We start from the raw sequence: 27,474 nt of genomic DNA on the forward strand, positions 1-27,474 counted from the left end.
TCGCCATATCTGGTCGGTTCTGGTCCTTTTGGTCCACCTTTTTCTCCCGTTACAGGGTTAATATCATCTGGAAACGGAGCATAAGGGTCGTCCTCCGTAATTTCTTCTTCCTTGAGCTCGCCATTACTTTTCCGCTCCTCCACATTCGGATCTGTCATTTTCTCTGGGTCTTTTCCAGTGACACCATTGCTGAAATGACGGGACGAAATTGAAGCCAGAAATCGTTGAGTTGCTTTTTTGTCGTAAAATAAGTTCTTACTGTTCGTACTTCTAGTAATCATCCTTGTTAAAGACACGACGCGATTACACAACAAAGTCGCCATTTTGATTTTAGATTTTACCAATCTACAGTCGTACCCAGGGTTTGTTCTTTCCGTACCTCCGAGGTGAACTGGTATCCAAGTAATAATGTACTTCATTTTGTGGCGCGCGAATCGGAGCACTTTACGGTAGCAAACAAGAATTATTTTTGTAAAGGTTGTTAACTTAAGTTCATTTGTAGGCTTTAGCCTTTTGTGTTTCCTCCTGACGTTGGAGAAGTGAACATAATGAATGATTCGAGCATGACGAAGCCCATTGGTATAATGCCAAACCATTTGGACTTGAGGGAAATCACGTTTACGAACCTCTTGCTGTTGGATTTCAACCCTGCAGAAATGGAGTCCAAATACAGAGTGGTCTTCAATCGGTAAGTTTTAAAAGAGTTTCTATATCTTGAGTTATAAAAACAAAGACCAGTATTAACTCCCTTCTACTGATAAGACAACAGGAGTCAGCAGCGTAAAGATCGAGTCTTGATAAATATGTTAATTTTTACGTATATTAGCTGAAGGTTATAACGTTGAGTGAAACGCTAAATAGGTACACTAAACTTAAGCTTAAATGTATTATCTATAAAGTTTTCTGGGTCTTGAGCCGTGTTGTACGTGAGCTTATATTTTAAATCTTTGGATGTATAAGTTGATCAGCTGGTCTTGTCGAAAAACAGTTTCTTCAGGCCATTTGCAGTTGGTTAACCTAACCAATATTTACAACCGAAATTTGAAGTATTTTCCAAAAATTTGAGCGCATAACAGAAAGAAATGAAAAGAAAATAGTCTAGAATAACAGATTGAACATTTATTACACAAGAGCCATTAGCTGGTGCAAGTCCTGATGCAGTAGGGACAATGAATGTTGTGCCGCAAGCATCAAGGGCTCAAATGATGAATCAAAGAATTCTGCAAATTATGTTTGTCAAAGTGCTTAAGTAAACTTATGGTAGTAATTGCACATTCACATTCCCAGGATAACCACCTTAATCACCCATGACTTGTATCCGTTTGGCATTGTAGCTCAGTTGGTACTGCAATATGGTTGATCAAATCTGGAGGCCATGGGTTCAATTCCTGCTGAGGTTGAAGATTTACTCTTTGCCTTGTGTGGTCTCCCATAAACTACTGTACAGAGTTATCTTTTAAATTATTCTATCATTCGCACAGTAAGAAGACAAGCTCCAGAACCCTTTAGAAAGGAAGTAGTCTGGAACAGGGGGAGGGGGGGGATTTTTACTTTTATTCCACCCCCTCTTTCCCACCTTACCCCAAAATGACTCAAATTGACCTACCCTCCTCTCCAAAACCATTGGGCTTCCTAGCTTTCCGGTAAAATCAAACCCTTTCATTTACCTTCTGCAAACAACTGTAGCAGATCGATTGCAATATGCATGCACACAGGAACCAGGAGATATGAATAATTCATATCTGCTGGAATTGGGAAAATTCAGGGTTAAAATCTTGGTTGAGTATACAGAAAAGAAATTGTTGCTGTGCTATCTTGTCCAACAAAATTGAAATTGACCTGGGCCCAGTTGTTCAAAGCTCAATTACCCAGTAAGTTAAATAGGGTTAAATGTAATTTAACTTAGTTGACAACTTGGAGCAAGTTTGCTCCTTGGTGGCGTGGCGTAGCGAGGCGTTAGCGTTTATTGGCGTATAGTTTGAGCACGGGTGGCACATAAGCATTTGGGCGTTTGTTGTTACATTACTGTTTGGGCCTGGTTCAGGTCTGCAGGCAGTTGCGTGGCCAGCCGTATTCTCCTGCAGTTTAGGCGTGCTCCTTTGCACGTGCTCAGAAATTTACTCTACTCAGCGTTTTTCGTGGCGTGGCTGGTTTATCGCGTTTTGTTGGGCTTTTCTTTCCCTCCCTTCCCTCCCGGTAGTGTTACCTTGTTATTGTTTGGGATTGGTGTTGGGGGTTGGTTAGGGCTAGGGTTAGTTCGTTGTCTTATATACTTATTAGTTTTCCACTGAGCTTCTAGTCTCAGTGTGACGGGTGCTAGGGTTGGGGCTGGGTTGCGGGCGGGGCTCGTGGCTGGGTTGTGGGTAGGGCAGGCTTATGGGGTGTTCTGCCTACGTGGGTTTGGGTTGGCGGTACCAGCCCTTGGCTCCTGGGCACCCAACCTCCATTTGCGACATAGGCGTTAATATTGGGTTATTACATGAACTTTGATTTTAGTTTAATTACTAATCAGTAAACATTTTTCGTGTATTAGCTTTCTAATACACTTTTAATCGAGGAGTAGTGTTAATCGGCTTTCAAACAACCGGGCCCTGGATCCAAACCTTGTGTACAGTGTCCTTGATTATCCTGACTATGTCACGATTTTGCTTAGACTAAACAACAACTAGTCAGACCAGTAGTTTATTTTTCTTTAATTACAGTGCAAACATTAAATTGTTTTATTTTATTAATCCTCAAAATGCTAGTCTTTGGTATTAAATCTGTCCGGACATCGTGTCCGACCACAGTTGAGATTTCATTGCACAGGTACGTGTACATGGGCCAACTTAAGTTGGATACTTAATGATTCCCCTTCAAAATCACGCAGAATATTGCCTGATGCTTAGCTGACAAGGCGGTAGGCTGAGTTGGCTAAAATTAGTTTCATTATTCAACACATTGAAAGCGCAATTTACACAAATCAGTTTTGCATCTGGATGGACTTCTGTATTGGCACTGGTGTTAAAAGGGCGTGCTGTTTTGGTTGTTGGCTTTTTCTGTTGTGGTGGAGTAACTTGAAATAAAGATTGTGACTCTTTAACAATGGTTCTTATAAACATAGGCAAACAAGGTATGTGTGGAAGTTCAGGTTTTCTACAACTAAACCAACATGTCATCATGTTGGGTTTGTGGTTCTAATTTTTTTTGTTTATTTTGTCAGTGACATGTTTGCATTACCAAACAAGAAAGCCATGGAGGTTGTTATGTATTTCTTGTTCACAAGGCTTCATCCTCAGCTTGCATATGAAGAGTTCAGGTATTGTCAGGACAGTTTATAATAAGACATGTGAGTTACTCTTTTAAGTATTGAGGTCCAGACGTCTGTCATTACTGCATCAGAGATAAAGATCTTGAGGGGTTCAAGTTGTGGTCCTTATTGATATTCTCTTGATGTTTTCATGGGTAGACCAGGGCTTTCAAAAACATGGAAAATAAGAAGGCAGCTACTATTTATTGTACCTCTTGGAGGTTATTATAAGATCTAGAAAGCCTCATCGCCCTTGGGAAGAAATTGTTGAAAATTGTAAAGGATAGAGTTACTGTTTTCAGCATTTTTGTGCGAATGGTACTTTGAGACTACTTAGAATTTTTTGTTTGATTGCAAGTGTAACAGTTTCATATTACTTGCTTTACAGAAATAGAGTGGTTTTCATTTGATTGGCATAAAACCAAACACAACTTTATCTATTACCCTGGCCAATCACAATACTGAACAGGGGTAAAAAAAAAACCACAAACCAATCACAGCACATAAAGCAAAAACATCTAACTGGCACCAAAGGAAGGAAAAAATGTGCAAGGAAGTTACAATTGGTTTTTGATTTTCATTCTCAATGGTTGAGAAAGTGGTATGAGTTTTGTTAATTAATCACAGAGCTTAGTAAAGCAAAACCAAAGCAAATGGGAAATTACTTTTGACACTCAACTGGAAACCACTCTATGAGAATGAAATCATTTAGCCCATTTTAACAATTTACCAGTTTTTGAAAGCCCGCTTGCTCTGTTTTTCTTCCCTTGACTTTTTTTTCTGTTTATTTGCAGAGGTTGTTGGCCTGTTCGTGACAAAGTACTTGAACAACAATTTAGAAAAGTATGCTTCAACTGGGTATCCAGAATTCAAAAGGTAGTAGTATTGCATGTGCCACTAGCTTCTTTGGTTGTCAATGTATTTTGCGGGAAGTAGCCTTAAGGAGGCAGCCAGACTAATTCATTTCCTTGTAACTTGAGTGCACTTTTAACTTGAAAGTCACACAATAAAACTTTTCTTATGAAAATTCTTCATTGATGTCATTGTTGGTACTTTTCAGGGTGGTTCTAACATTTGAGTGTAATTCAAGTGTGCTTTGTTTTGTTGCTCTTACTGTGTCACTGTTGAGTTTAACTGTTTTACTTAGGCAAAAAGAAGGAAATAATTTTACGATAAAAGCAGATTTTAGTCCTTTCCTCCTCGGAGAAATCATTTCATATTTCCTTCCTCTAACAGCAAATTCAGTTAAGGAAGGGGTTCTTTGTCAAATATTTCTGTCAGCAGTTTTGGCCAGCAAACAGCAAAATCCCTGTGACAGTGCCCCTGAACATAGGGATGGCCAGCATACATGTTAGTTTTTATGACCCCCCAATTGCTTGCTTGCTTGCTTATTTTATAGATAACCCTGTTAATAACATGGTTTACAGCTGTACCTGTTTTGCAATAATTATTTTGACAGGAAGACCCAGAAGCAAGATTACCCAGAATTGTTCAATCTCTCTTCCATTCCCCTGGAGGTAAATTAGGTTACATTCATGCACATAGTATGTACATGTGTTATTTTTTGTCAAATTAGAGCTTTTTTTATTTTCTTAGTTCCAGATTTATTACCATAATTAAGAACAAACTAAATGTTAGCATAATTTATAAGTTCGTGAGAAAGCAAAAGAAAAATGTATATAAAAAAGAAGAAGTAAGAACGGTGCTTCGTAATAAAAACTGAAGGTATTATTGTGCAGGGCTCAAAGTTAGCGACCAGCTGGTCGCATATGCGACTAGATTTTTTATTTTGCGCCTAAAAAATTTTATGTGATCGCACTCACGCGCCTAAAAACGCCCAAGCTCAGTGCGCCTGAATCGGGGCCACTTTGTTTCCTCACCTGACAATTCTTGTGTACTCTGCCTGATTAACATGAAATAGAAGCTTGAAATAATAAATTCAAATGTGGATGTAACACAATTAGGTTCCACATAAGAAAGTTGCACCGTTTTTCTTACATCAGTGTGTGTTTTATTTGTTGTTTTTCCAAGTACATTTCTTGTCCGCGTTTCATCTCACCCCAGACTTTACCCCAGACTCTTCTCGGTTATGTACACGCACGTACGAGTGAAGGCAACCTTCTGAAACACGTGCTTCTCGCGCAATTTAGTTCGCTTTTTTTGTGCCGATATTAAACAATCTGGGTTAAGAGACTTTTTTCTTCAAGGTAAAAACAAGTGTTACAGTTAAGTCAATGCGCTGTCAACAATTTAATTTATTCTCTTTTTCGAAACACTCATTTACAAAAAGAAAATTTATTCTCAAACAGCCGGCCGCTGCCTTCCAACACATTTGACCCACCTCCAGCAGTTGTGAAGTGGTTAAACAGTGGACAGAGATCAAGGCGAGCTAACCTTGCCTACAGAAAGTAGCCAAATGAATTATTTTCAGTCGGGTGATCCGTGGGACTTGAAGGATTTCGTCTGATCGAGAGGATTAAATGACGTTATTCCTTACCTTTGCTTTGTCTTATTATCTTGTTGAACGTACCATAACATGTAATATTCAAAAAAATGTAACAGTATTATTGCTATCTCAAACGTACAGTAAGAGACTGAAAGAAACAAACACATGATTGAAATAAAAGATTACCGTGCTGATTATCGATCGGCAAGCGAAAATAAGAAAAAGAAATTAACAACGTGTCGGTGTCGTCATGACACCATTATCAACGATCAGTAATAAAATGTCTGAAGCTTCTGATTTTTCTTTTTGGTGCTACCAGTATTTTAAGTTGTGCTCCTAAAATTTTTATCTGTGCGCCTAAAATTTCGGCAATGCGCCTAGAAATTTACACCTGGTAGCACAGGTGCTCCCAAAGCCAAAAATAAACTTTGAGCCCTGTTGTGTGGTTTATGACTACATGGGAAAAGTAAGAATTCAAACTAGTGTTAATTTTGTTAAGATTTTTGTGTGCTTGATGCTGTATGTTTGCTTGGCATTGCAGGGGATCGTTTCTATACCTTTCTTCATCATTTTTCATTGTATGTTCTGGTCAAGGTTATGCACCGTGATCATGGTGAGTTTTGCTTAAACTATAGAACCAGTCTTTTGATATTATGAAAGATCAAAAGCCCATTTAAGTTTGATCTGACTGGGCTAGCTCAAACAGTGAGATGTATCAGCCTTTGATAGTGTAGAGTTTAAAGAAGTGTTACAACATGGCTTGACAGCAAGAACATCATTGATGTTTTCTGACTTAATCATGTGGGCTTTTATTGTTTTTTTTTGTTGTTGTTTTGTTTTTTTCTTACGTATAGATTTTTAATTTTGTTTATTAATTTATCTCCTACTTTTTTATTGCTTTGTTGCAGGTAAAATAATCAGCATTCCAACATTTCCAACAAAGACAGTCCATAACCATTCCTTTACACATGTCATGTCAAGGGCCCTGGAGGCTCATTATATTGTTTTGAAAAAGAGGTAATCCTATTTAATGAAATGTGTTTACAGTTAGAGAAGGAGTCAATACTGGGAAAGAGGGTTGGCAAATGACGAAAAGGAGAACTAGGAGAAGAAGGGGCACAAGATTGGAAAGGATGGGTCGAGAATTCAAAGAGAGTAAGAGCTGGGTGAGAAGGGGTTGGAACTGGGGAGAAGGGGTGGAATCTGGTGGAGAAGGGGCGGGAACTGGGAAATGAGGGAATGGAAACTGAGAGAGAAGGTGGTGCAGACTGGAAGACAAGGGGATGGAAACTAGGACGGAAGGGTTGGGAACCGGGGGAGAAAGGGCTGAGGTCTGTAACACAAGAGGGTGAAACTCAGAGAAAACATATTGGAACAGGTAGAAGGGGGATGGAAACTAGGAGAAAAGGGGAATAGGAACTTAGAAAAGGAAACAGGAACTTTGATAAAATGACTTTCAAGAGGGGATGGGAAGCAGGTGAAATAGAAGAGAAAAGTATCCAAGTATTGGTCATACTTTACATTTGAAACATTAGATTTATGCATGGAGGCAGGTTGCCAACCAGGGCCGTAGCCAGACTTCAGAACAAGACGAGGCAAGTTTCGAGCGCCGAAGGGGCGAGCCGCTAGGGGTGTGTGGGGGCATGCCCCCCCAGAGAATTTTGAAATCTAGAGGCTCAGAAATGCTCTTGTAAGCATTTTCCGTGGCATTTTTCTTGAGAAAAGTCAATCTTGGGCAAGTGTAGAAGTTCACTTTTTTATTGCTTAGTGACGCTGGTGCCAAGTTAATGACCATCTGCATTTTAATACCCGTATGCAGAGTCTTGACTTGCTTCCCGCTTTAAAATTTCACTGTACCACCAAGATGGAAGTCGTGGAAGAGATAAACCGTATCCGTGACGATCGCCTCGATTTCCTGGAAACCTTTGAAGAACATCGAAAGCCTGCTGCATGTCTTGAAAAACACCTCTGCGATAACCGCGGCTGCACTGGAAGAGGATTATTTACGACGGATAGTAGAAACCTATTTTGGTCTGAGAGACAACATCACCTCAATGGTAGACAGTATGGATGTTCTAGAGGGAAAACTGTGCTAGCTCTGTCAAAAGTTTTGAAATGCCTCTCTTACGCCAACCAAATGCAAACGGCTCTTTTAACAAACGAGAAAGGCTTGATCCACAAATCTTTTAAAATCTATTCTTTTACATTTTCTTTTCGTTGAAACGTTCAATATTATAGTGTTTGCAATAAATCGATTGCCAGCACTGCACACGACCTTTTGTTCGTTTACGCCAGTTATATAAGGAAAGAAAGCTCCCACACCGGCTCTCAGCCATCGCAGATAAGACACGGGAATAATGGTGACCTTTGATGTCACGATGCGTCTCCTTAATGGCCCCTCTGTAACCTTAAATCATTTGAAAAACGGCTACTCACAGTTCACATGAAATGAATTAACTTCATTAAGATGCTTTTTCCCTCAATTCATCCACCTTATATTAGCTGGTTTTATCTTAACCAATAATCCAATTTTTTTTAGGGATTATTTTCTCAATTAAACGTTTCTTCCATAAAAAAAAAGGCCAAAATTAAGACGAGGCAACTGCCTCGTCTTGCCTCATGCTAGCTACGGCCCTGCCAACAAAGAGGTGGAAACCATGTTTAACATTCTGCAGGGCAAAAAACTTCCACTCGTCCGCCCGTCCGAGACGAGTACTCTCGTATCTCGGACGAGTGGATTTCCAAAAGCACTTGTCCTACGGGACGAGTAGAGTTTGCCTAAAAAAAGATGTTCTTTTCTACTGAGGTCTGAGTTCCGAAGCATTTTGGACATTGTAAACTAGCCTGAGTTTCGCGAAGTTTGGTTTCTTTTCACGGCAACTTTCCCATTTTCCGAGAATATCTGGTTCTGTGTTTTCGATGAAGACTGGGATCCACACACCATACATGGAAATGACGACCTCGTTTGAGACAAGGTGAACGATGCGATTACCGTTGTGGCAAGTTTTGTGATTATTAAAGAAGTAATAAAACCTGTGAAAAAATATGAAGAAAATCGAATTGGAAAATTCCAACCAACATGGAAAAAAGAAGAATGAAATGTTCTGCATTGTGTGCCGCAGGTATCCAACAGTAGTCGATAAAGCGAGCCGGCTTTATGTTGGCATCAATGGATCGTCCGCCACTGATTTTCGCCGTGATTCTCTTGTGAGTCACGAGCAGAGCCATTCTCGTTACTTTTGTTTTCAACGAGCTAAAAGCGAAGAAAAACCAGAGCAGGCGCCGCTACAGTGAATAAGCCATAAAATCGACGAGGAGTCTTAGATCGCAGTTTTAATGCCTCATAGATGTCCTGCATTTTCTCAAGTCGTGTATAAGGAACGTGAGTGATCCCCGATGTGTCTGTATGAAATGGTGTTGTATTGAAAAGTGCAAAGAACAACATAAATTGAAATAACTTTTAAAATAAATACTCAAGATTTGGTACAAAACAGATTATAAAATTTTTACGTTTTTTTTTTTATGACATTTTGTTATTCGCTTTAATAATTATTTCGGACTGGTAAATTTAACTTTAGGACAACCAGAATCTGAACGTTACTCGTCCAATGGACAAGTGGAATAAAAAAAAAGTTTTTTTGCCCTGCTCTGGGAAGCAGGATACTCAGCCCCCCACCCCCCACTTATAAAGAGGAAGTACAGTGTAGACTATCACTAGTTGGTTAAATGTACGTCCAGTATGTAGCACACAAGACCAAGATGTCTTGTTACATAACTCACCATATTGTGCAGTCTACGTATGTCAAGTTTTTTTGACATGTACAATAATTTAAACTGTCATCTGCATTCAGTAAGGCTCCATTTTAACTTAGTATTAAAGTTATAGCCTTCTTATGTCCCAACATTAATTCTGCTTGTTGTTCTGTCTGTTAGATTTCTTGAGTTTACTCAACATGCTGTGCAAGTTGAGAATCACTGGAAGGAATTTGCAATGTAAGTAACATCTGATTTCAACCATTTTTATCATGCAGGTGTTGGTATGAAGAATCAGCTGTTAACATCCATGATGGGTAGGGTTGGGAAAAGAGGCATTGTCTGCCCTCCCTTGCAATTGTAGGAAATAACTTGCTACCAGCTCTAGGTGAAAAAGACATTCACTTGTTCATAGAAATTTCATGACATCCCAGCTGCATTGACTGAGCTACACTGTAATGTTGGAATGTATCTCTTGCTGACACAAACCCAGGCTGGTAATTTAAAATTAAGGGACTTTGCTCACTCCCATGAAGGAAAAAGTATGCTCAGAAATTCCGCTTTAGTTGCTCAGTTTTTGCCATGACCTGTACTTGCTGTTTCTGAAGCCACATTATTTTATAGGAAGCTGTATTGTGAATGTAGTGTTAGTTTAATCTTGTTATTGTGCAGCACAGATAACATGTTATATTTACTTCAAATTGGATGGGTGCTTTTAGGGAATCTACAAAGGAGTTTAGAGCCTTGGTAAAAAGGAAGCGTGATCTTGAAAGGCAAGTCATGGAATTGAATGGAATGATTGCACCAAGAGGCTCAAGCATCGGGTAAGAATTGAAACTATTCATTGATCATAACTACTGCTGCAACACATTTTTATCTTGTAACTGGAGCTGTGTTGTTTACACATGTGCAACCCCTTTAAACCATCATTATTTATAATAATGAAGTTTGTCCATTTTTGTAGGGTAAAAACTGACTACCAAGAAGAAGTGGAAGCACTCAAAAGGACACAGCAATTACAGAAGGTTAAAGATATAAATCAAACTAACCTTAGACTGGTTTTATTTTAGAATGCTGGTGTTTATTTATTTATTTATTTATTTATTTAAATTTATTTATTCATATCGATAATTTATGTATGTAGGAAAATCTGGTTTAGCATATATAGCTAGTTTAAACACAGTCCTGGCTAAATTAACAAAATTGAAACAAATATACAATACATCAGGATACACTATGAACAAAAGGACTATAAAATATACATAATGTTGGATGCCAAATAGCATTTGAGATGACGTTTTACCAGGAACTTGAACTCCTAAAGGTCTTTCTCCAATTTATGCTAACTGGCAAAGAATTGAAGGTAGGTGTGCAATTGATCCTGAAGCTGCCCCAATCCATAGTCATTTTGGCTAGGGGCAAATGTGATAGGTCATGGTGCCTGGTGTTATAAACATGGATTTCATGCACGTATTAGAATTCAGCATAGTTAATTGAGGGACTGGTTATGAAACTTTGCCACGAAAACAATGGTGCTGCAGTTTATGTTGGAAGGGCCGCGATCATGCACAATCCTTTGTTTTAACTGTTCACACCACAGTTGAATATCTCAGCAGGAACGTTTCTATTGGTCAGTTGTTCCTACACATTTCAAAATCTATTGTAGTTTGTGCACGGTCAAGGCCAAAACGCTAACAAAAACATATAACAAAGCAGTTTGTCAAGCTTCATAACCATTGCCTTTTATTAACTATGAATTCAGACAACAGATGGGTTGGCACTATAAAGCCCTGAAGAGACTTATGTACAGTGGAACCCCGCCTTACGACCACCTCGTTAATAGGACCACTTTGTTATTACGACCACTTTTTTGTGCTCCAAATGAATTGAAATTCCAGTCATTTCCTTAGTATTACAACCTTGTCAATCCGACCATCCCGTTATTACAACCGCATTTTCGCGGCCCAAAGGTGGTCGTATTAACGGGGTACCACTGTACAAGGATAGACTTGAAAAAGTTCTGAGGAACTTGCAGACTAGGGCAGCTACAGGACCCTAGGACCCTACAGGTTGGCAGGGTGTGAGTCCAAAACAGTCTTAAGTTTGCAAACGTCAGGCACCTTTTTGTGTTTCTGAAAGTTTCACTTCTCATCATCTAACGTTTTAAAAATTTTAACCTAGGAAAATCTTGTATCAATACCGTGATATCGTTTACACTGATTTGTATTAAAAAGACCTATGCTTTACTTACTACCCGACAATGTTGATGGCAACACCATTTTAGTTTTTTTCATCACTAATTTGTATACAATAGCCCTTTTCACGGTAAACTCTGCTCATTTGAATTACAATGAAATCTAGCATGTGTGTGAGGCAATTTTGGGCTATTTTGTAGTTTTAGCCCGAAATTGCCTCGCATCCACGTTGGATAACATTGTAATGCAGATGAGAAACATTAACCGTGAAAAGTGCTATTGACTATTTTTGAATCAATTTGTAGGTACGTGATTTGTGGGCTGGCATTGCAGAATTCTACACTGTACAAACACCACAGGTATGATCACTGTTCCCGTGCTTTAGAGACGTTTTCATTTCAGTGTTGAAAATTATTTCACTTTTGTTTCGGATGACAAGCTTTCCATGAAGATTCATTTGTTGTTGAATAGTAATTTCATTATTGTACATAATAATAATCATCATCACAAGAGAAACTATTATCCTGAGAAGGAGGATAAGAGAGGTCATCAAGTCACAGCTGCACTATTCATTTTAACACACATTGAAATCATCCCCATAAGTGTTCTGCAGTATTAATTTATGTACTCTAGCTTAGTTTTGATTTTGTTAATTTTTTCTTTTCTTAATAACACAGAGAAGAATAGTAGACTCAGTACTCCAGGGTGAAGCAAACAAGTACCAAATTGATGCAGCAGACATTCAGCCAAGGGTAATTGCATGAAAATATATGTTTGAATTTCTTTCAATAAGTAAGTCATTTTGACTAAGAGATTAGGGGGTTAGTTTCTAATTAAAATAAACTTTCAGTTGGCACTGCATCGTTAGGGGAGTGGAAACAAATATTCACTTTTATCAACTGAGTTGATAAAGTTATTTGGCCACTGTTTTCAGATTCAACTGAAAGCTGACGTTGCAAGCATTAGCCCTTTGTCCGATTCGATCTGATGAAGGGCTCGTAATGTCAGCTCTCAAATCTCATTACAGTGGTCAAATTATCTTATTAACTAAGTTGATAAAACCAAATATTCGTTATCATGAAAGTAATACTGCTGCACACCATGCCCCTACATAAGTGCAAAAGGTTTTCATTATACTTTTCCTTAGTACACTTTTTCAGGTTCTCATTGTAACTGGCAAATAAAAAATTACACAAGAACTGTCAAAGGCAGAGCGGTTGTAGGGTTATCAAAATCTCATCAAAAGCTTTTAAAGTCATAACCAAATGCAGGCATGTGCTGTACTGTGTTAATAAATAATAATAATTATTACCACATGACAGGAGCTATACCAGTACATAAGTAAAAGTTTCATTTCATTCAGGTTCCAGACATGCTGTTGAGGGATTGTGAAAGAGAGATAAGAAAGGTGTGTTTTCTTTAATTAGACTGCTTTTTTCACTGGAAGGTTAATCAGTAAATCAAGCTGAAGGTTACTAAAGCAGTGAGACCCTGTCACAATAAAATTCACCAATGTATAAACTTGCATCAACCCAAATTTTCTTCACTGTTATATTTTTCAAGAGTACATCTTGGTTGTTGGGGAACTGTCTTTACCCATAATGCTCAGAAAAATAAAGTTGTTCTTGAGACCATGAAGCCAATGGGTGTATCATGCCTTGTATTTAATGTTGTACCATTGCCAGACTAGTACATTACTAACAGTAACCAATTTCTGGTGAGCCATTTGTAGTAAAACTGCAGATGGCTAGAAATTGCTTGGGGCATTCAGATGCACTTGATAGTATTGAAAGGAACATTTTTTGTAGGTGTTTATTTGCTCTGTTAAAATATTAGATGTGGTGAATTGCTGTGGTACCATTAAACATTTCTTTCTCTTACCTTTCTATACCATACTTCCCCCTAAGGATAGTAAAGCAACCTGTTACTATTTGAATGGGATGTCTGTTACTAGGAGGTTGCGCTGAAACTTTTTATCATGCTTTTAGTTAGATTATTAGCTCATGCCGTGATTGTGTTTCTTTGTTACAGAGAAATATCCAAGACACTTATGTTGGTGGGAAGGTGAATCTGTTGAGGTGAGCAAATCTTTAATGCAAAAACGTTTTAATCTTATTTTAATTTACCTTTCAGAAGCCCAATGGCTAACAACTTGGGCTTGCAGTAATAAGCTTGCTTTGTTGCCGTGTTTCTGGCTGTATCTGTCTTTTTTTTTTCTTTCTTTCCCTATTTGCTATATATTGTTACAAGTACTTATTGACCTTGGTGATGCTAATAATAAAAAAAACCCTGCTATTTGTTATCTCAGGGTGCCTTGATATCTAAAAAAGTGGTGAATACACATATTCAATCACAGTTCACCCTTACTTTCAGAAAAATTTCAAAGAAAGTACAGTTACAAGCAGTATGCAATCAAATCTTCACCTAATAATATATTTCTCATAACCGTTAGCTATCCACCAACATCTGGAAATTACAAGAAGGAATTTCCCTAATAACTGTATAACTATATGTTGAGATTTGACATTTCCTTTGTTCCAGTTTATGGAAATGAATTTTGGCCAAAGGAAATTATATATTTAAATGCTTTGAGCATTTTCAAATGAAATGCAAATTTAAATCACTGTATAATAAATTTGTCATATCTGATTGGTTATAAGCAATTAAGCCAGATATGAGGAGGGCACTCTCAGCAGTGAACATTTAACACCTGAGTACCTGGTGTGTAGCCGCTGCTAATTTCACTCAGCTCTCTACTTTATTCGATAACTTCACCATTCCAAACACATCCCAATGGTAAACAAATCCGTACCAGAACGGTTCTTGAAAGACAAAGATTTACATAAAATATGTTAAAAAATACTACAAGTAATGACATGGAATAAGCAACTGAGAAACAATAGAAAGCGAACGACTAACATAAGAACGTACCTTATCGGTGATTTTACAGTAAATTAACCAGGACCAGAAGAACGGCGAGACACAACTATACAACACTGAAAATGATGCGCACACTAAAAAACTTAGGCAAAGAAAACTGGCTTAAAAGGGGTAAAAGGAGTGACAGAAAGGCTATTTACATACATAATGATCTATAAAGGTGTGGGGGCGAAAGGTACGAAAGATGTAGCATAAACAAATAAAACAAAGGTAGGTGTAAATTAGGTGCGCAGAAAAAGCTATAACTCGCTGTAACATGGTGACTAGAACATTTCTTCCATTATGTATGCTGTAACAAGACAGTTACGTCTTGATTGTCTTATTCCGTTTCTCCAAAATGTTTAACTGTTGCTGGTATTTTCCTCACATTTGTTATATAGATATGATTGATTAATAGCAGGACTTCCTGTTGTCCAGTTCTGTTCTTCTCTGATACTTGTGATTACACAAAGTGGGCTCCCTCTGTGCTTTCATCACATTTTTGTTAATAATTCTTGGAATAAAATTACATACCAAATTGGACTCCACTTGTTTTTTTGTTGTTGTTGTTTTTTTGACATTATTTCCTGTCCACAAACCTGACATTATTTTTCTCATTTCCTTCAACAGTGTGCTTCAACTTTGGAACTTATCTCTAAGTAAGATAAGAGAGCAGATTTACCAAGGTTTGTCTTTTTACTTTCTGTATCAAAAACTGAAATATAAAAGAGTCAGTATCCTGCTGTTGAAGTATAGCATAATTTGATGTTTAAGGTTTGATTCTTTCTCTGTGCATAGAGTCCCTTCCCAGGTTTGAACATCAGTCTCCAGCAGTAAAGTCAGCACTACATACTCATCACGCTCATCTTACCAACACCATATCATTGAGGTATGCACAGCTAAGTATCATTAGAAGTTTTTTGAAATACAAATATCCCCCATTGGTTGTGAAGCCACTTTAATTAATGAAGCTTGAGTAATCATTGGTATGATGTCTTCTAACATTTGTAATCTTACAAGTAGTTAAGGATAAAGGATAAACAAGGATAAAGGTGTTTCTGAGTATTTGCATTGCCCCCAATGTTGACAAAATACCTTCATGTACTGAAATTATCAGTGGGGAATGGGTTTTAGCTTTTGTGCTCTCTAATGATCCAAAAGGTTTGATTCTGAGTGAAAGGAGAGGTTAACTAAGTAAATGGATAAGCAGAGGTGATATTTATCACTGATCTACACTTCTTTATACAAGGATACGTTTTGCTCATTGTCTCCTTGTATATTTTCTTGTTCATGTCATGTAGGGAGGCAATTGAGGGAATAATGCCAGCTATGAAGGAATCTATCAAAGAAATGAAGGCACATTGTTACAAGAACCTGGAGCAGCAGCACAACAGACCAGCCGAGGCACCTGTCTTGTTTGTGAGTTAAAAACAATTATTTATTGAATCAATGCATTCAGCCCACCCTCCCCTCCCCTTCCCCTGACAAGAAATAAGCGTTTTTCAGGTGGCCTGAAATCTGTAATAACCACCAGCAATTCCCCCTAAGAGTAGCCAGTATTTGTCATAGAATTACAGAAGGTGGAATTGAAGACAGTTTGTTGAAAATCCCAGTATTTAAATGGTTTATTGGAGTTAAGCCGTATACATGTATTGTGAAATGCAAAAAATAAATGCTACAGTACAATTCGTGTTCAAACAAATACCTATTTGAGAATATTCATCACGTTTTTGCCAGTGATAAGAGAAGACAGTTGTCAACTGCACATTATTTCTGTCATCCTGACAGGAAACAAAATGAAAGTTAAACAAGAAATCTAAAGTTTAATTCTATTGCCTAATTTCACTTCTGTGCTACAGTATTTTTTGCCCAATATCATCTTACACTGCAGTGGTTTCTTGATCTGTTTCAGAAACTTGGCCTTGTACCTCCCACTCCTCCCATGTCATTTGCTGCAGCTGACACTCCTGCTGCAGAGAGAATCACATCTTTTCACAGCACTCTTAAGATGTCACCAGATACAGGTAAACATCTAGACGCTAAGGCCTGCCCGGTCAAATGCCATACTTCACATAAGGTGAACCTACAGTGTAATTACAGTTCAGGTCAACCCAAATTAATCAAATTGAGTCAAATGTTGAACTTGCTTTAGCCAAACTTAACTGCAATACGAAATAAATGGCCAAGCAGCTGAGAAACAGGTGTGAAGGATATAAGAAATCCCCACCCCCACCCCTTAAATTGAAAATAAACGTTTTGAAAATTATCCAATGAAAAACAGTGAAAGAGAAGTAACGGTTTTAAGACGAAATTCTGTGCTATTTTTTTGAAATACAAATCTATGTTGCTGTATAGTATCTACTCCTGATGTCATTCAAGCATGGACCAATTCTACCAGAAGGAAGCCATTAGATGGTAAGGGTACATTTTTTTTAAACTAGATGCTGTACACTAATCAGAAGCTGCTATCACCAGAGGTTCCAATATAGTATCTTGCACACATTTTAAATAACTGAAATGTTGAGTCAGAGTACACTATGATATGTTTAAGCTGTTTGATGGTGCAGGACTATCCATTACTTGCTTGTTTAAAAGTTTCATTTTGTGTCTTGCAGAACGTTTTCAAAGGTTTCTTGTTGCTTATTTCCTTTACCCTGCGCTAATGTAGTGTGGTGTCTTTTCTACTTCTTCCACTCTTGCTCCTACAAGCAGATTTCACACAGATGCATCATGAAGAAATATATCACAATTTTATGATGAAAGTGGACATAGTAAAATGCATTAATTTGAGTTATCCTGTTTTGCTACTGTACTTAACTTCATCCCATTTCCATTTTGCAGATCAAGAACAATCTATTACAAAGCCTCCAAAGTATGTTTTTGTGATGAATTCTATTTTTATTATCTGTACTTTGGTATTCCTTAATATGTTTGTTTGAATAGGGTCCTCTCAATTTTCAGTTTAAATGTGAGGCCTAGATGACACAAAAAACTGATGAATAAAACACGCATATATTAAATTTGTTGTGAAGCTGAATATTAATATGTCAAAAGAGGTCCATTATCATTGTGTTGTTATTGTTATTATTTTTTACTTGTCTAAAGGCAGACTTCTATAAATTCCCCTGCGAGCAGTGGTTTCTCCACTTGCAGGGTATCTATAAATATGTGAGGTTTTTTTATATTTTTGCAATGTTATTTCAGGGCCAAAAAGGCTGAGCCCTCCAGACTTCCACGACCTAAACAGCATTATCAACAAGCTAATCAAGTAATTACTTTATTATTATTTTGTATCATTATGTGTAGATGGAGAAAACATGATGTGAAATAACATTTAATTTGGAATGCACCTCACTAAGTTTGAAACAGAAGGTTGAAGAGACATTTACTTCTGAAAATTTAGTTTTTTTGTGATTTTATTATATATATATATATATATATATATATATTTATTTTTTTTTTGGTCTAAAAGTATCCATGGGTAGAGGACGAATTTGTAGCTCTGGTACATTTTCTTTGTTTATGCAAAGTGTTCTGCAATGGGATGGCTTTCCTTTGGACCAATCATGGACACCTTCTTATGATCTTATCATAATTATCTTATTATTCAGAATTTGTTTCGTGCATGTCACATTTGTGGTGATAGGAAACGTTTGTGGGTTTGCAGCTGTGATAGTGTACAGTGCTAGGTTCGTAGTTTGTGGCCAACAACAGTTATTCAGTTCGAGAAAACAATTGGTTCAGGTTAAACATTTTTTTGTGAAACCTTGATTTAATAAATAGATATTTCATGTAACATCAGTAATTCAGGTACTTACTTAATTTAAAATTTGTTCAAAATCTGTAATCTGTAAAATACTGTTGACTTTGCTAAAATTACTAGTCACTAATATAAATCTTTGAGGGGGCATCTAAAAATTAATTTGTCAGTGGTTGATAGTGACCAGAGGAAAATGACACAAACATTAAACTGCGGCTACTTCAACAGCATGCGAACTTTTCAAAACTGAACTGATTTTGGCCAATTGTTCTTTGTAGAGGTCCTTTGTTTGCTTACTTAATGTTCTTTGAACCCAGCTTGAACCTTTTTTTTTACTACTCCAGATTCGAGATGCTACATCTTTAACCTCTAAGTCCACTCAAAAGAAGAAAAAGAAACCTTCTACCCGAAGCTATACTGAAAAAAGTATACCTTACCCGGTATGTGTTAAGCTTAATTCTTCACAGTGACAAAACTTTAATTCTCCCGTTTAATGTCATTGTATAACGAGCTGGCATTTGAAGAGAATAAGGTAAGTTATCACCTCAACAAGTTCATGGCTTATTGAACAAAGTCAGCATGGTGTAGTACTGAATAGTTGTCGTTCGTACTGTCAAAAACCAGTTTTGTGTTCCATCTACCCCCAAAATACATGAATTTCAGTTGGATGGTAACTTTAAAGACAGCTGGTTTGCATCGATGGCAAATTTCAAAAATTAACAAAGTTCCTGAAGAAGTTTCCCAAAATTCCCAGACCAAAATTTAGAATGGAAACTATGCATATTATTCTTTCTACATGTTGTAGGCCTTTCACCAATTTTGACCTGTGTAAAGGGCGATTTGGACGGTACGATTTTGCCTACGATTTGTCGCATGCGACACGCTTATGCCATGCCTACAACACGAATCGCGTCGTGTAAATCAACCTACAACATCCTTACGACAGACGCACACAACACGAAAAATGTCGTAGGTAAAGGCAATGTTGAGTGGCGAGAGTTGTGTACGATTTTTACATAACGCAAGCAGCGCGCGCTCTAGAAATCGCATGCGACAGTCGTAAGAGAAAATCGTACCGTCTAAATCGGCCTTAAGGCTTCCGAGTCAAACTGTAAATTATGATCATACGGGTGAGTGTAGTCCTGAGAAGGACTACATGTATTTGGGTTGACTGACTGACGAGACATTTCTTGTTAATGGGACATAACAGCTAAATCTTCACTTGAGGATTTTGCACTTTCTAAACTGTCAACCGACTTGTTTCCGTGCATAAGTGGTAAACAACCACTAGTTTCTTCTATATACTCAAAAGTCAGTACTAAACGGCTTATCATTTCTTTGAGTAGTTTTGTTGAACAGATGTAACGCCATTACTAAAGGTAGTTTTGAAGAAGTAAAAGTAGTTTGCGTCAGGTGTTGAAAATGTTGTAAAAGTTCAGACATTTCGGGAGTACTGTTCTTTCATCAGTGAAACTGATGAAACAAAAAAGTCCCGAAACGTTTGAACTTTTACAACATTTTCAGCGCTCCACGCAAACTTTTACTACTTCAAAACTAAATTTATTGCAAAAAACTTGATCATTTCTTGGCTTAGTTTATTGCCATATAATACCAGACTTAATTTGCATTCGAAATAGCATTATGTTACTCCAAGAGCACAGGAACCAAGTAAAGACTCCATGGAATTAATTCTTAAACCACACGCAATTTTAGCCGATCAGGTAAGCAACTAGTTAAATCTTTCTGTTTAATTTGTCACAAGCAGGGGCCTGTAAAGAAAAAAACTGAGTGGACGAGTGGACTTAATTGTATGACACTCTGTTCAGGTGCTCTAACCAAGCAGCCATAGGGAGTCTCTTGATGAGCTTGGTCATTGGATCATATTCAACACACATCCTGTATAGTGCTCAGATACTGGAAAATTCTGAAGTACATGCTCCGGTTGTTCAAAGGCCGGATAACTTTATCCTGTGGATAAGTCACTATCCGACAGTTTCAATCTGTGCAAATATTTCAGTATTTCTTCTTGTACAAGCGAATATGCACACTCCAACCACAGTTAAGTTTGGGAGGGTACTAAAACCTTGTTCAACATTTAACGTGAAGTATAGTTTAGACACTGAATAGTGCCTTATCCGGCAGATAAAGTTATCTGGCCTTTGAACAACTGGGACCAGGTTGATTTCTGCCAAGGGAGGTCATTTATTTGGCTCTAAGTAATACACAATACATACCCCTGGATGAGTATGTCAAGAGTGTGTAATGCGGAGATTAGAAGAAAGATGTTTGTCAAGCTTGCGGATGTAACTGCAAACCTTTGTTCCGTCGGCCAGCAAAATAAAACCAACTATGATACTGAGGTGATCATCCATTGACGTATCCATTCATCACATCTGTTGATCTTACGTGGCTCTGAAGTGTTTCTTTGCCATATTGTTACACATTTACAGATAGCAGACGCTGTTGCCAAAGATGAGTCAACTTCCAGCTCTTTGTCGTCCACGGCAACTTCATCCAGAGCTAGTACTCCCAAAGTAAGATCCCAGTTGTCACTATAAAAGGTCTTTTTCCAGACACTCTCTTATATCAAATCAGTATAGGACTTTTCTTGATGACGTAAAGGGATATTTGTTGTTGTTCAAACTAATTTGCAGTCATGCAGCTCTAGAGTAGCCACCCTTGGACAGAATTTACTGGTCGTTGTAGCGTTGGGTGTTATTGGGGATGTTTCAAGAAAATGATTTGAGTGGGTAACGGGACGGTTGGGACAAAAGTTGACTGCAGTTGAAAAGGACAGCAAATTGCGTTTTGGCCAATTCTTGTTGATGTAGCAATACCAGTAGCACAAGCACTTTTAGCTTGTCTTCAAGTTGTCATGTCACTTTTTTACCAAGTTCCATCACGTTGCGAAAAGACCTTTTTGTACAAATGATGGTTGAGGAATATGGTGTGTTCACCCAACTCGGTGTAAAGGACATTTTCAGATAAGCGTATTTCTTATTCTAACTCGTCAGAACGTTTTTCCACTGTGGTCATGCATCCGCTGAGTAACTGTGAATAATTCGTTTTCTTTTTTTTTCTTTATCTTGATTCTCTACCTATGTTGTTTGCCTTCTTTCAGCCCCAAGCATTAGTGGACCCTCTTGGTGCTTTAGGTACGATTAAATCATCTAACTTGCAAAGTTTTTTTAGTTTTAGTTGAATATACGCATCTTTGATGATACATATTTACATTTTTCTATTTTTTCTATTATTTCTGTAATTAGGTTTAATTTTAAAGTGCCCCTAACCCTTCAATTTGTTTTCTTTTGGTAGATTTCCATATCTTTCAAGAACTCATTTTCGAAAAAATTTTTGAGAAATATTGAATCCTTTTTTTTTTTTACGAACGCTAGAAGTGAAGGCAGTCTTGTCGATATTTTCACCTATCGTTCGCATTAGTCCCCCACTCGGCCAAATGTGTCCAAATATGGAGCGTGACGTAAGAAAAGGACATCGTGCAAAAATATCCGAAGATTCGCGGTAATGCTTCAATTGTAAACAGAGAAAATGGTTGAAAATGTGTGGTTTTTGGATGCAGCAACTCTCGAAATGTAGAGAAAGGAATCAGCACGCATAAGATTCTTTCTAATAACGATTCGAGGCCTTTTCTTACGACACAGCTAAGAAAGTGTCAAATATCGAACGCTTCTCATTGGCTCGTTCCTAATGAGCCCACGAGACAAAAATTTGTCCAGCGGGGCTTAAAGCGCGCTAAAATTTAAAAATTTCAGTAACTTTTAGCGCTCGAAAAAAATAAAGGATCCAATATTTCTAAAAAAAAACTTCGAAAATGAGTTCTTCACAGATATGGAAATCTACCAAAAGAAAACAAATTGACGGGTTAGGGGCACTTTAATATTTGTAAATAATTACGTAATTCAGCCTTTAGGCTGCGAAGTGATTTTTAATAAAAGCAGACACAGTGGTTCTATGATACAAGTGATGGAAATGGTACCCAAAAAACTGTGAACTACTGTTTTTGGGAGGAGTATTTGGAATGACTCCATGTTTCAGTTCAAACTACAGGATATCTCTGTGTATATATAAATTTCGATAGCTTTCAACTATTATGAAATTTTTAAGCCAAATATTTGTAGTAAGGTTCCCCCTTGTAGTTTGAATCTGAGCTTCGTAATGCCGGTTTCTCGTTGACAAATTATCTGCCTTTGGTGATGTCAGTGGCCTGAGAATTCTCAAGCATTTCCATAAGAAAGTTTGTTAATTCCTCGAAACATTTATCTGATTCAGGGCAAGATGCTTTTCAGCCTCGAGATTTGATACCAAGAACTCCAGCTAAGTCTGAAAGTGGTAAGTGATGGATGTCGTCACTATGAATGTGCAGAGAAAGTATTCTTCTTACATACGAGACATTAGTGTGTCTGTTCTGGTTTGCTGATTGAGACTTTTCTCTCTTATGTTAATTAAATATGAATGCCAGTAACTAGTCGTTGTTGTTGTTGTTCCGTTAAGAAATAATATGTCATCTTCATTCTGATTCAAGTTTTGAAAGTTGGATTGAAACCTTTTCTCCTTCAGTATTCCATGTCTTTGAAGTCCTTATTTACATTGTCGTTTTTATCACTTGCTTTACTATGTGTCGCCATTGATTGACGTTGGTGAAACAGAAGTAAACCTTACTCAACCGAGACCTGGCCGTCTATTGGAAACAATTCTTGACGAGTCCACAGGAGTAACACCTTCGAGTTCAGATCAAGGAAAACATTCAAAAGAGCCTTCACCTTATGCTGATCTCAGTTGGTCTGATATCAACTATACTCCAATGTCACTCAAAACGTCGTTGTTCCAGGAATCACCACCTGAACGCGCTCCGCTTTCAGAACGTCTGGACACAGTTCTAAGTTATACCGATGTAAAACACCCCCCTGGCGTTGTCACTGATGAGGCATTCGAAGAACTTGTGTCTTTGAATCACTCCTTTATGGAGCCAACACCGAAGTCGGTCAAGAAATCACTCTTTGAGGAGTCTGTCAAGCCAGGCAATAAGTTGCAGAATCATCACCAGGTCACTCCCAGCCATCAAGTGCAAGAAAGGCCAGAATCAGCCGAGGATCCTCTGTCAGCGGGGCTGTCTCCGCAACTTGACTTTTGGTTGCTTCCTCAGAATGGAAATTTAAATTACTCTGGCGTTAAAGCCACACCAAACTCAGTAAGAACAGAGTTGTTTGAAGGAACACCTTTGGAGAATGGCAATTCTCCATTTAGTGGTCTCGGATTTCTTAGCGGGAATGGAGAGCAGTTCACCACCCCAGCGGAGAAAACATCTCAAGCAGACCCTCTTCATTTTGACCTTCTTGATACTCTTTCTCCTTCAGCCATCCAAGCTACGCCATTGAGGAGTCCGCTGGCTCGGCACACTACACCAGAGATACGAGCGGTCAATTCAGATCATGAGCTTGACACGAGAGAGTTGGCTGAGAGGCTTAACAGGATCAAACAACCATCGCTACAACCCAAGACTTGGGGTTTGCAACCCAATTTGTCTTCTGACCGTTCCGCAACCAAACAAACTTTAATTGGCGGAACGCCTTCACGGCACATTAATGCCACACGTGAAACGGAATCTGATTCCTATCCCACACAGCCTTCGCTTTCATTCAGCCAGCAGTCTCGTGTCAGAGGACTAACTCCACAAGATGGTATTCCTTTAGAGCAGACTGAAATAGCCGTGACACCTTCTGTCACATATCCCACACCCAAGCCAGTCTCGTCATTGTCAAATGAAGTCGATACTTCAGCGCTCATCCAAAGACTCAACAAGATCAAGCTAACGCAACAGTCATTTTCTACACCCCACTTCTCACCATTAAAACCACTTGAGGCCCGTACACCAGAGAGCATGTCTAGAAAAGAGAATGTTGTAGACGCAGCGTCAGATACTTCACTGTTGGCCAGCAGACTGGACCAAATAAAACAAGCACAAAAGAGCCAACAGGTAACCTTACGAGCTTTAGTTATTCACTAAGAGTTTGAACTAGACGTATAAGTGACTGCTTTTTAAAATCCTTTGTCAACTTGAAGGTATAAAGGGTTCCAAATTCTCTAGCCATGTTTTGCAACCTCTAACTTCAAGTCAGTCACGAGAAGATAATCCGAAAGTTACTAGTATTCCAAATATATTGTCACTAAAGAACTTGCGCTATCCTGTCTTCCCGTAATCCTTTTATTGTGTTTTGTTTTCCCTAGGTCACTCCTGGAGCAAATACGGATGGCGACCTGAGCACTAGTCGTACAAGTGAGCCGGCATTGCTTACACCGCTGACGCCAAGCAGCAGGGGCACGCCTTCAGAGGATGGTGCCAAGAATGAATTGGTAAATTTCTCGTTCGCCTCACCAGAGCACGTGACAAGTCTCCCTCACTCGCCATCATCCCCTCTAGACAGAAACTTCTTCTTGCAGTCACCATTTAAAAGCGATCAAGCATTCACCAGTCCTTTGCAGGGTACATTACCAGCTTCAGTGGGCACAGATTTAAACGGCGCTGACCTGGGGCTTGTTGAAGGCCTGCAGTGGGAAACAGACACCCCAAGCCTTCCACAGCGACGTGCAACTAGGACTAGTCTTGATTCAGGGGAAAAGATATCCACTGTACCTACGATGAGTAATGGCTTACCCAGTCCTGCGCTCTATACCATGTCATATCCACTTCTGGAAAATTCTGTTTTCCGGGTTCCCGGGTCAAGTCAGACTCCAGCGAGTTTGGGTGGCTTTGATAAACCAGGTGAGTAGGAAGCATATAACAATGCATACCTTTGCTTGAAGTTACTTTCATTTACACAACCAACCCGACAGGCTCCTAATCATTCTTTCCCAGTTTGGCCTCTACAGAATAGAATATCCCGAAAACACGCGATCGACAACACATTTCGCCATTGTAGAACTCCAACAAATAATCATCACTTGTACCAGTTGGATACAATGGGAATTAAAATTCAGAAAGCGCCTTCACGCAACAAAGTGTTCACGTAATATATCAAACACGAGGAAGAGTGTTTCATCAGAAATCCAAACACTGAGAAGTAGGTTGAAAAAACGAGGCGCAGCCGAGTTTTTTCAAACGACTTCGAGGTGTTTGGATATCTGATGAAACACACTTTCGAGTGTTTGATATGGCTTCCAGATGATCCATAATTCTTGGAGAAATTCAAGGCTAAAGTTGGCAAAGTTTTATGGTAATTAGGATCACATATCCAAACCACCGTCACGGTAGTGATTTCCTTTGTTTTCTCTATATGAATTATTAATGAGTTTGAGAAAAATTGTTCACAAATTTGTGGTCTGCATCTTCATCTCGCTTCCCCCTATATTTTGGTTTTAGATGGACAAGAAGAATCACCGCGCCTTGATCTGGTCTCTCCGTACTCTAATAAAGGTAAGTTATGCTGATTTCTGCAAGTGTTTTTCTTTATTGAAGTCCTCAAACAACTGGAAGTATTCCACGTTATATGGACTCAATATCCAATGCATCCAATCTTCGGATCAGTGATGATTTACTGCCGTATAAACCTCTACAGAGGAAAACGATAGTTACGACTGGTAATAACAATAATAATAATAATAATAATAATAACTTTATTAACGTGTCAAGAAAATGTAGCTGAGGGGAGAAGTCCCTTCTACTAATAGTGGACACCTAACTAAATTCTAGCTAAAACAAAAAAAGAATGAATTAAAATTTACATCGTAAGCCATATTAATAAAATTTCATACATCAGTCGCAAAAATCATGTAAACCCTAGTCATTCTCGGCATAGGTTGCAGCCTTCACAGTTACTGACATTTGCTGCTAGGGCAGGTGAAGACTTCTCTTATCATTTTAAAGCAGAGGAGAAGGGAAATGAGCATTTAACACGGCGAGGTTCATACCCCTTGGTAAACAGCGTTCTTGCACAACACAACTTAAACTAGCTATCAGGGCGCCAGCCGACAGTGTAATGACAATCAGATGGGCTGTTTGTGTCCCGAGTCTGTTTAACTGATACTTGAATGACGTTCTTGCAACCTGAAAAAGTCCATACACTAAATGGAATGTTCATGTTTTCTTGTAGAAACTGCCCCACGTCACTTGACGTCCTTATGGCAAGATGTTCCTCTGTCGCCTGAGATTGGTCAATTAATCGACCTTGAGTAGTATAACAAGACAGATGCAGGCTTAAATCCCTAAATAAATCGCCCAGATGGAATAGAAAAGGATACTGAATTACTCTTGTTGCCAGATATGAAGGCATGCGTAGTAAACACCATTTTCTCCTTCCTAAAAAGACGTCATAAAGAATGCATGAAGTAAGACAAGGCGACGCTTGCGAGCAAGTAATAATAATGTCCTGTCGCTTGAGCTCGAAATTGGAAAGGTTCTCCTCCCCGACAGGAGTTGTAACATAACGTTAAATTTGGAGCAAGCTACGCAGATTTATTCCAGGAATGTGTTGTTTAAAAATGACACTGATTTTTTCCCTTCATGTAACTCAAGACCAGCTGTAAAATTTCGAGTCTTCAGTACTGCGTAAAGGCGAAGGACAAATTAATATATCCCGTATATAAATTACCACGTTTGTTATCCAGACTCTGCGTGGATTATGGTGTATTTTATTCGTGCTCTTACAACGATTTATCATTAAACAGTCCTATGAAAGTTAGTTTACTTGAATTCTTGCTTGGCACCTGAACCTCTGTGTTCACTTTTATTGGTTAACTTATTCTATTGTGTGGTACTTGCGACAAAAATATCTCAATTTTCCCGTAATTATACGAAAAACTGAGACATTTAGCTTAATTGTTTATCGACCAAAATTAAAGCCCTTTGGGCACATCCAGTTTGCTTTCTTTCAATGAGACTCGACTGATGGGTCCCAAAGTCTAACAGTCCAGGCTTATACAACTAACAACAACAACTTTATTCACTAAGACAATCTACATTACTTGGAAAGCGTTTGAGGACCCGCAGGTAGCTTTATTTCGGGGAGGGCTCAAAGAAGAAAGGGTTTTAAAATAAAAGAACGAAACACTCAGATTTGAACACCGGATCTTAAAAAAGATTTTTCGCAGTTTTTCA

The 27,474-nt window shown here is 38.4% G+C and overlaps 1 protein-coding gene across 1 annotated transcript; it reads left to right on the forward strand.

Annotated features, from left to right (window-relative positions):
• Positions 1-410: 410 nt before the first annotated feature.
• Positions 411-27,428, forward strand: LOC146476905 (uncharacterized). Its single transcript, XM_085114020.1, has 29 exons — positions 411-688; positions 3,203-3,298; positions 4,084-4,165; positions 4,749-4,806; positions 6,277-6,348; positions 6,644-6,752; positions 9,669-9,728; positions 10,208-10,312; positions 10,453-10,513; positions 11,989-12,042; positions 12,361-12,435; positions 13,047-13,091; positions 13,715-13,761; positions 15,233-15,288; positions 15,401-15,491; positions 15,904-16,021; positions 16,515-16,626; positions 16,958-17,017; positions 17,444-17,474; positions 17,807-17,870; positions 18,707-18,802; positions 20,000-20,083; positions 20,813-20,896; positions 21,484-21,517; positions 22,653-22,712; positions 23,030-24,357; positions 24,609-25,143; positions 25,741-25,794; positions 26,471-27,428. The coding sequence occupies exons 1-29, from the start codon at positions 549-551 to the stop codon at positions 26,551-26,553; spliced, it is 3,894 nt and encodes a 1,297-aa protein (XP_084970146.1). The 5' UTR covers positions 411-548; the 3' UTR covers positions 26,554-27,428.
• The last annotated feature ends 46 nt before the right edge of the window (positions 27,429-27,474 follow it).

Source organism: Pavona decussata, unplaced genomic scaffold (assembly GCF_977016875.1).
Source record: "Pavona decussata unplaced genomic scaffold, jaPavDecu1.1 SCAFFOLD_72, whole genome shotgun sequence".
NCBI lineage: Eukaryota > Metazoa > Cnidaria > Anthozoa > Scleractinia > Agariciidae > Pavona > Pavona decussata.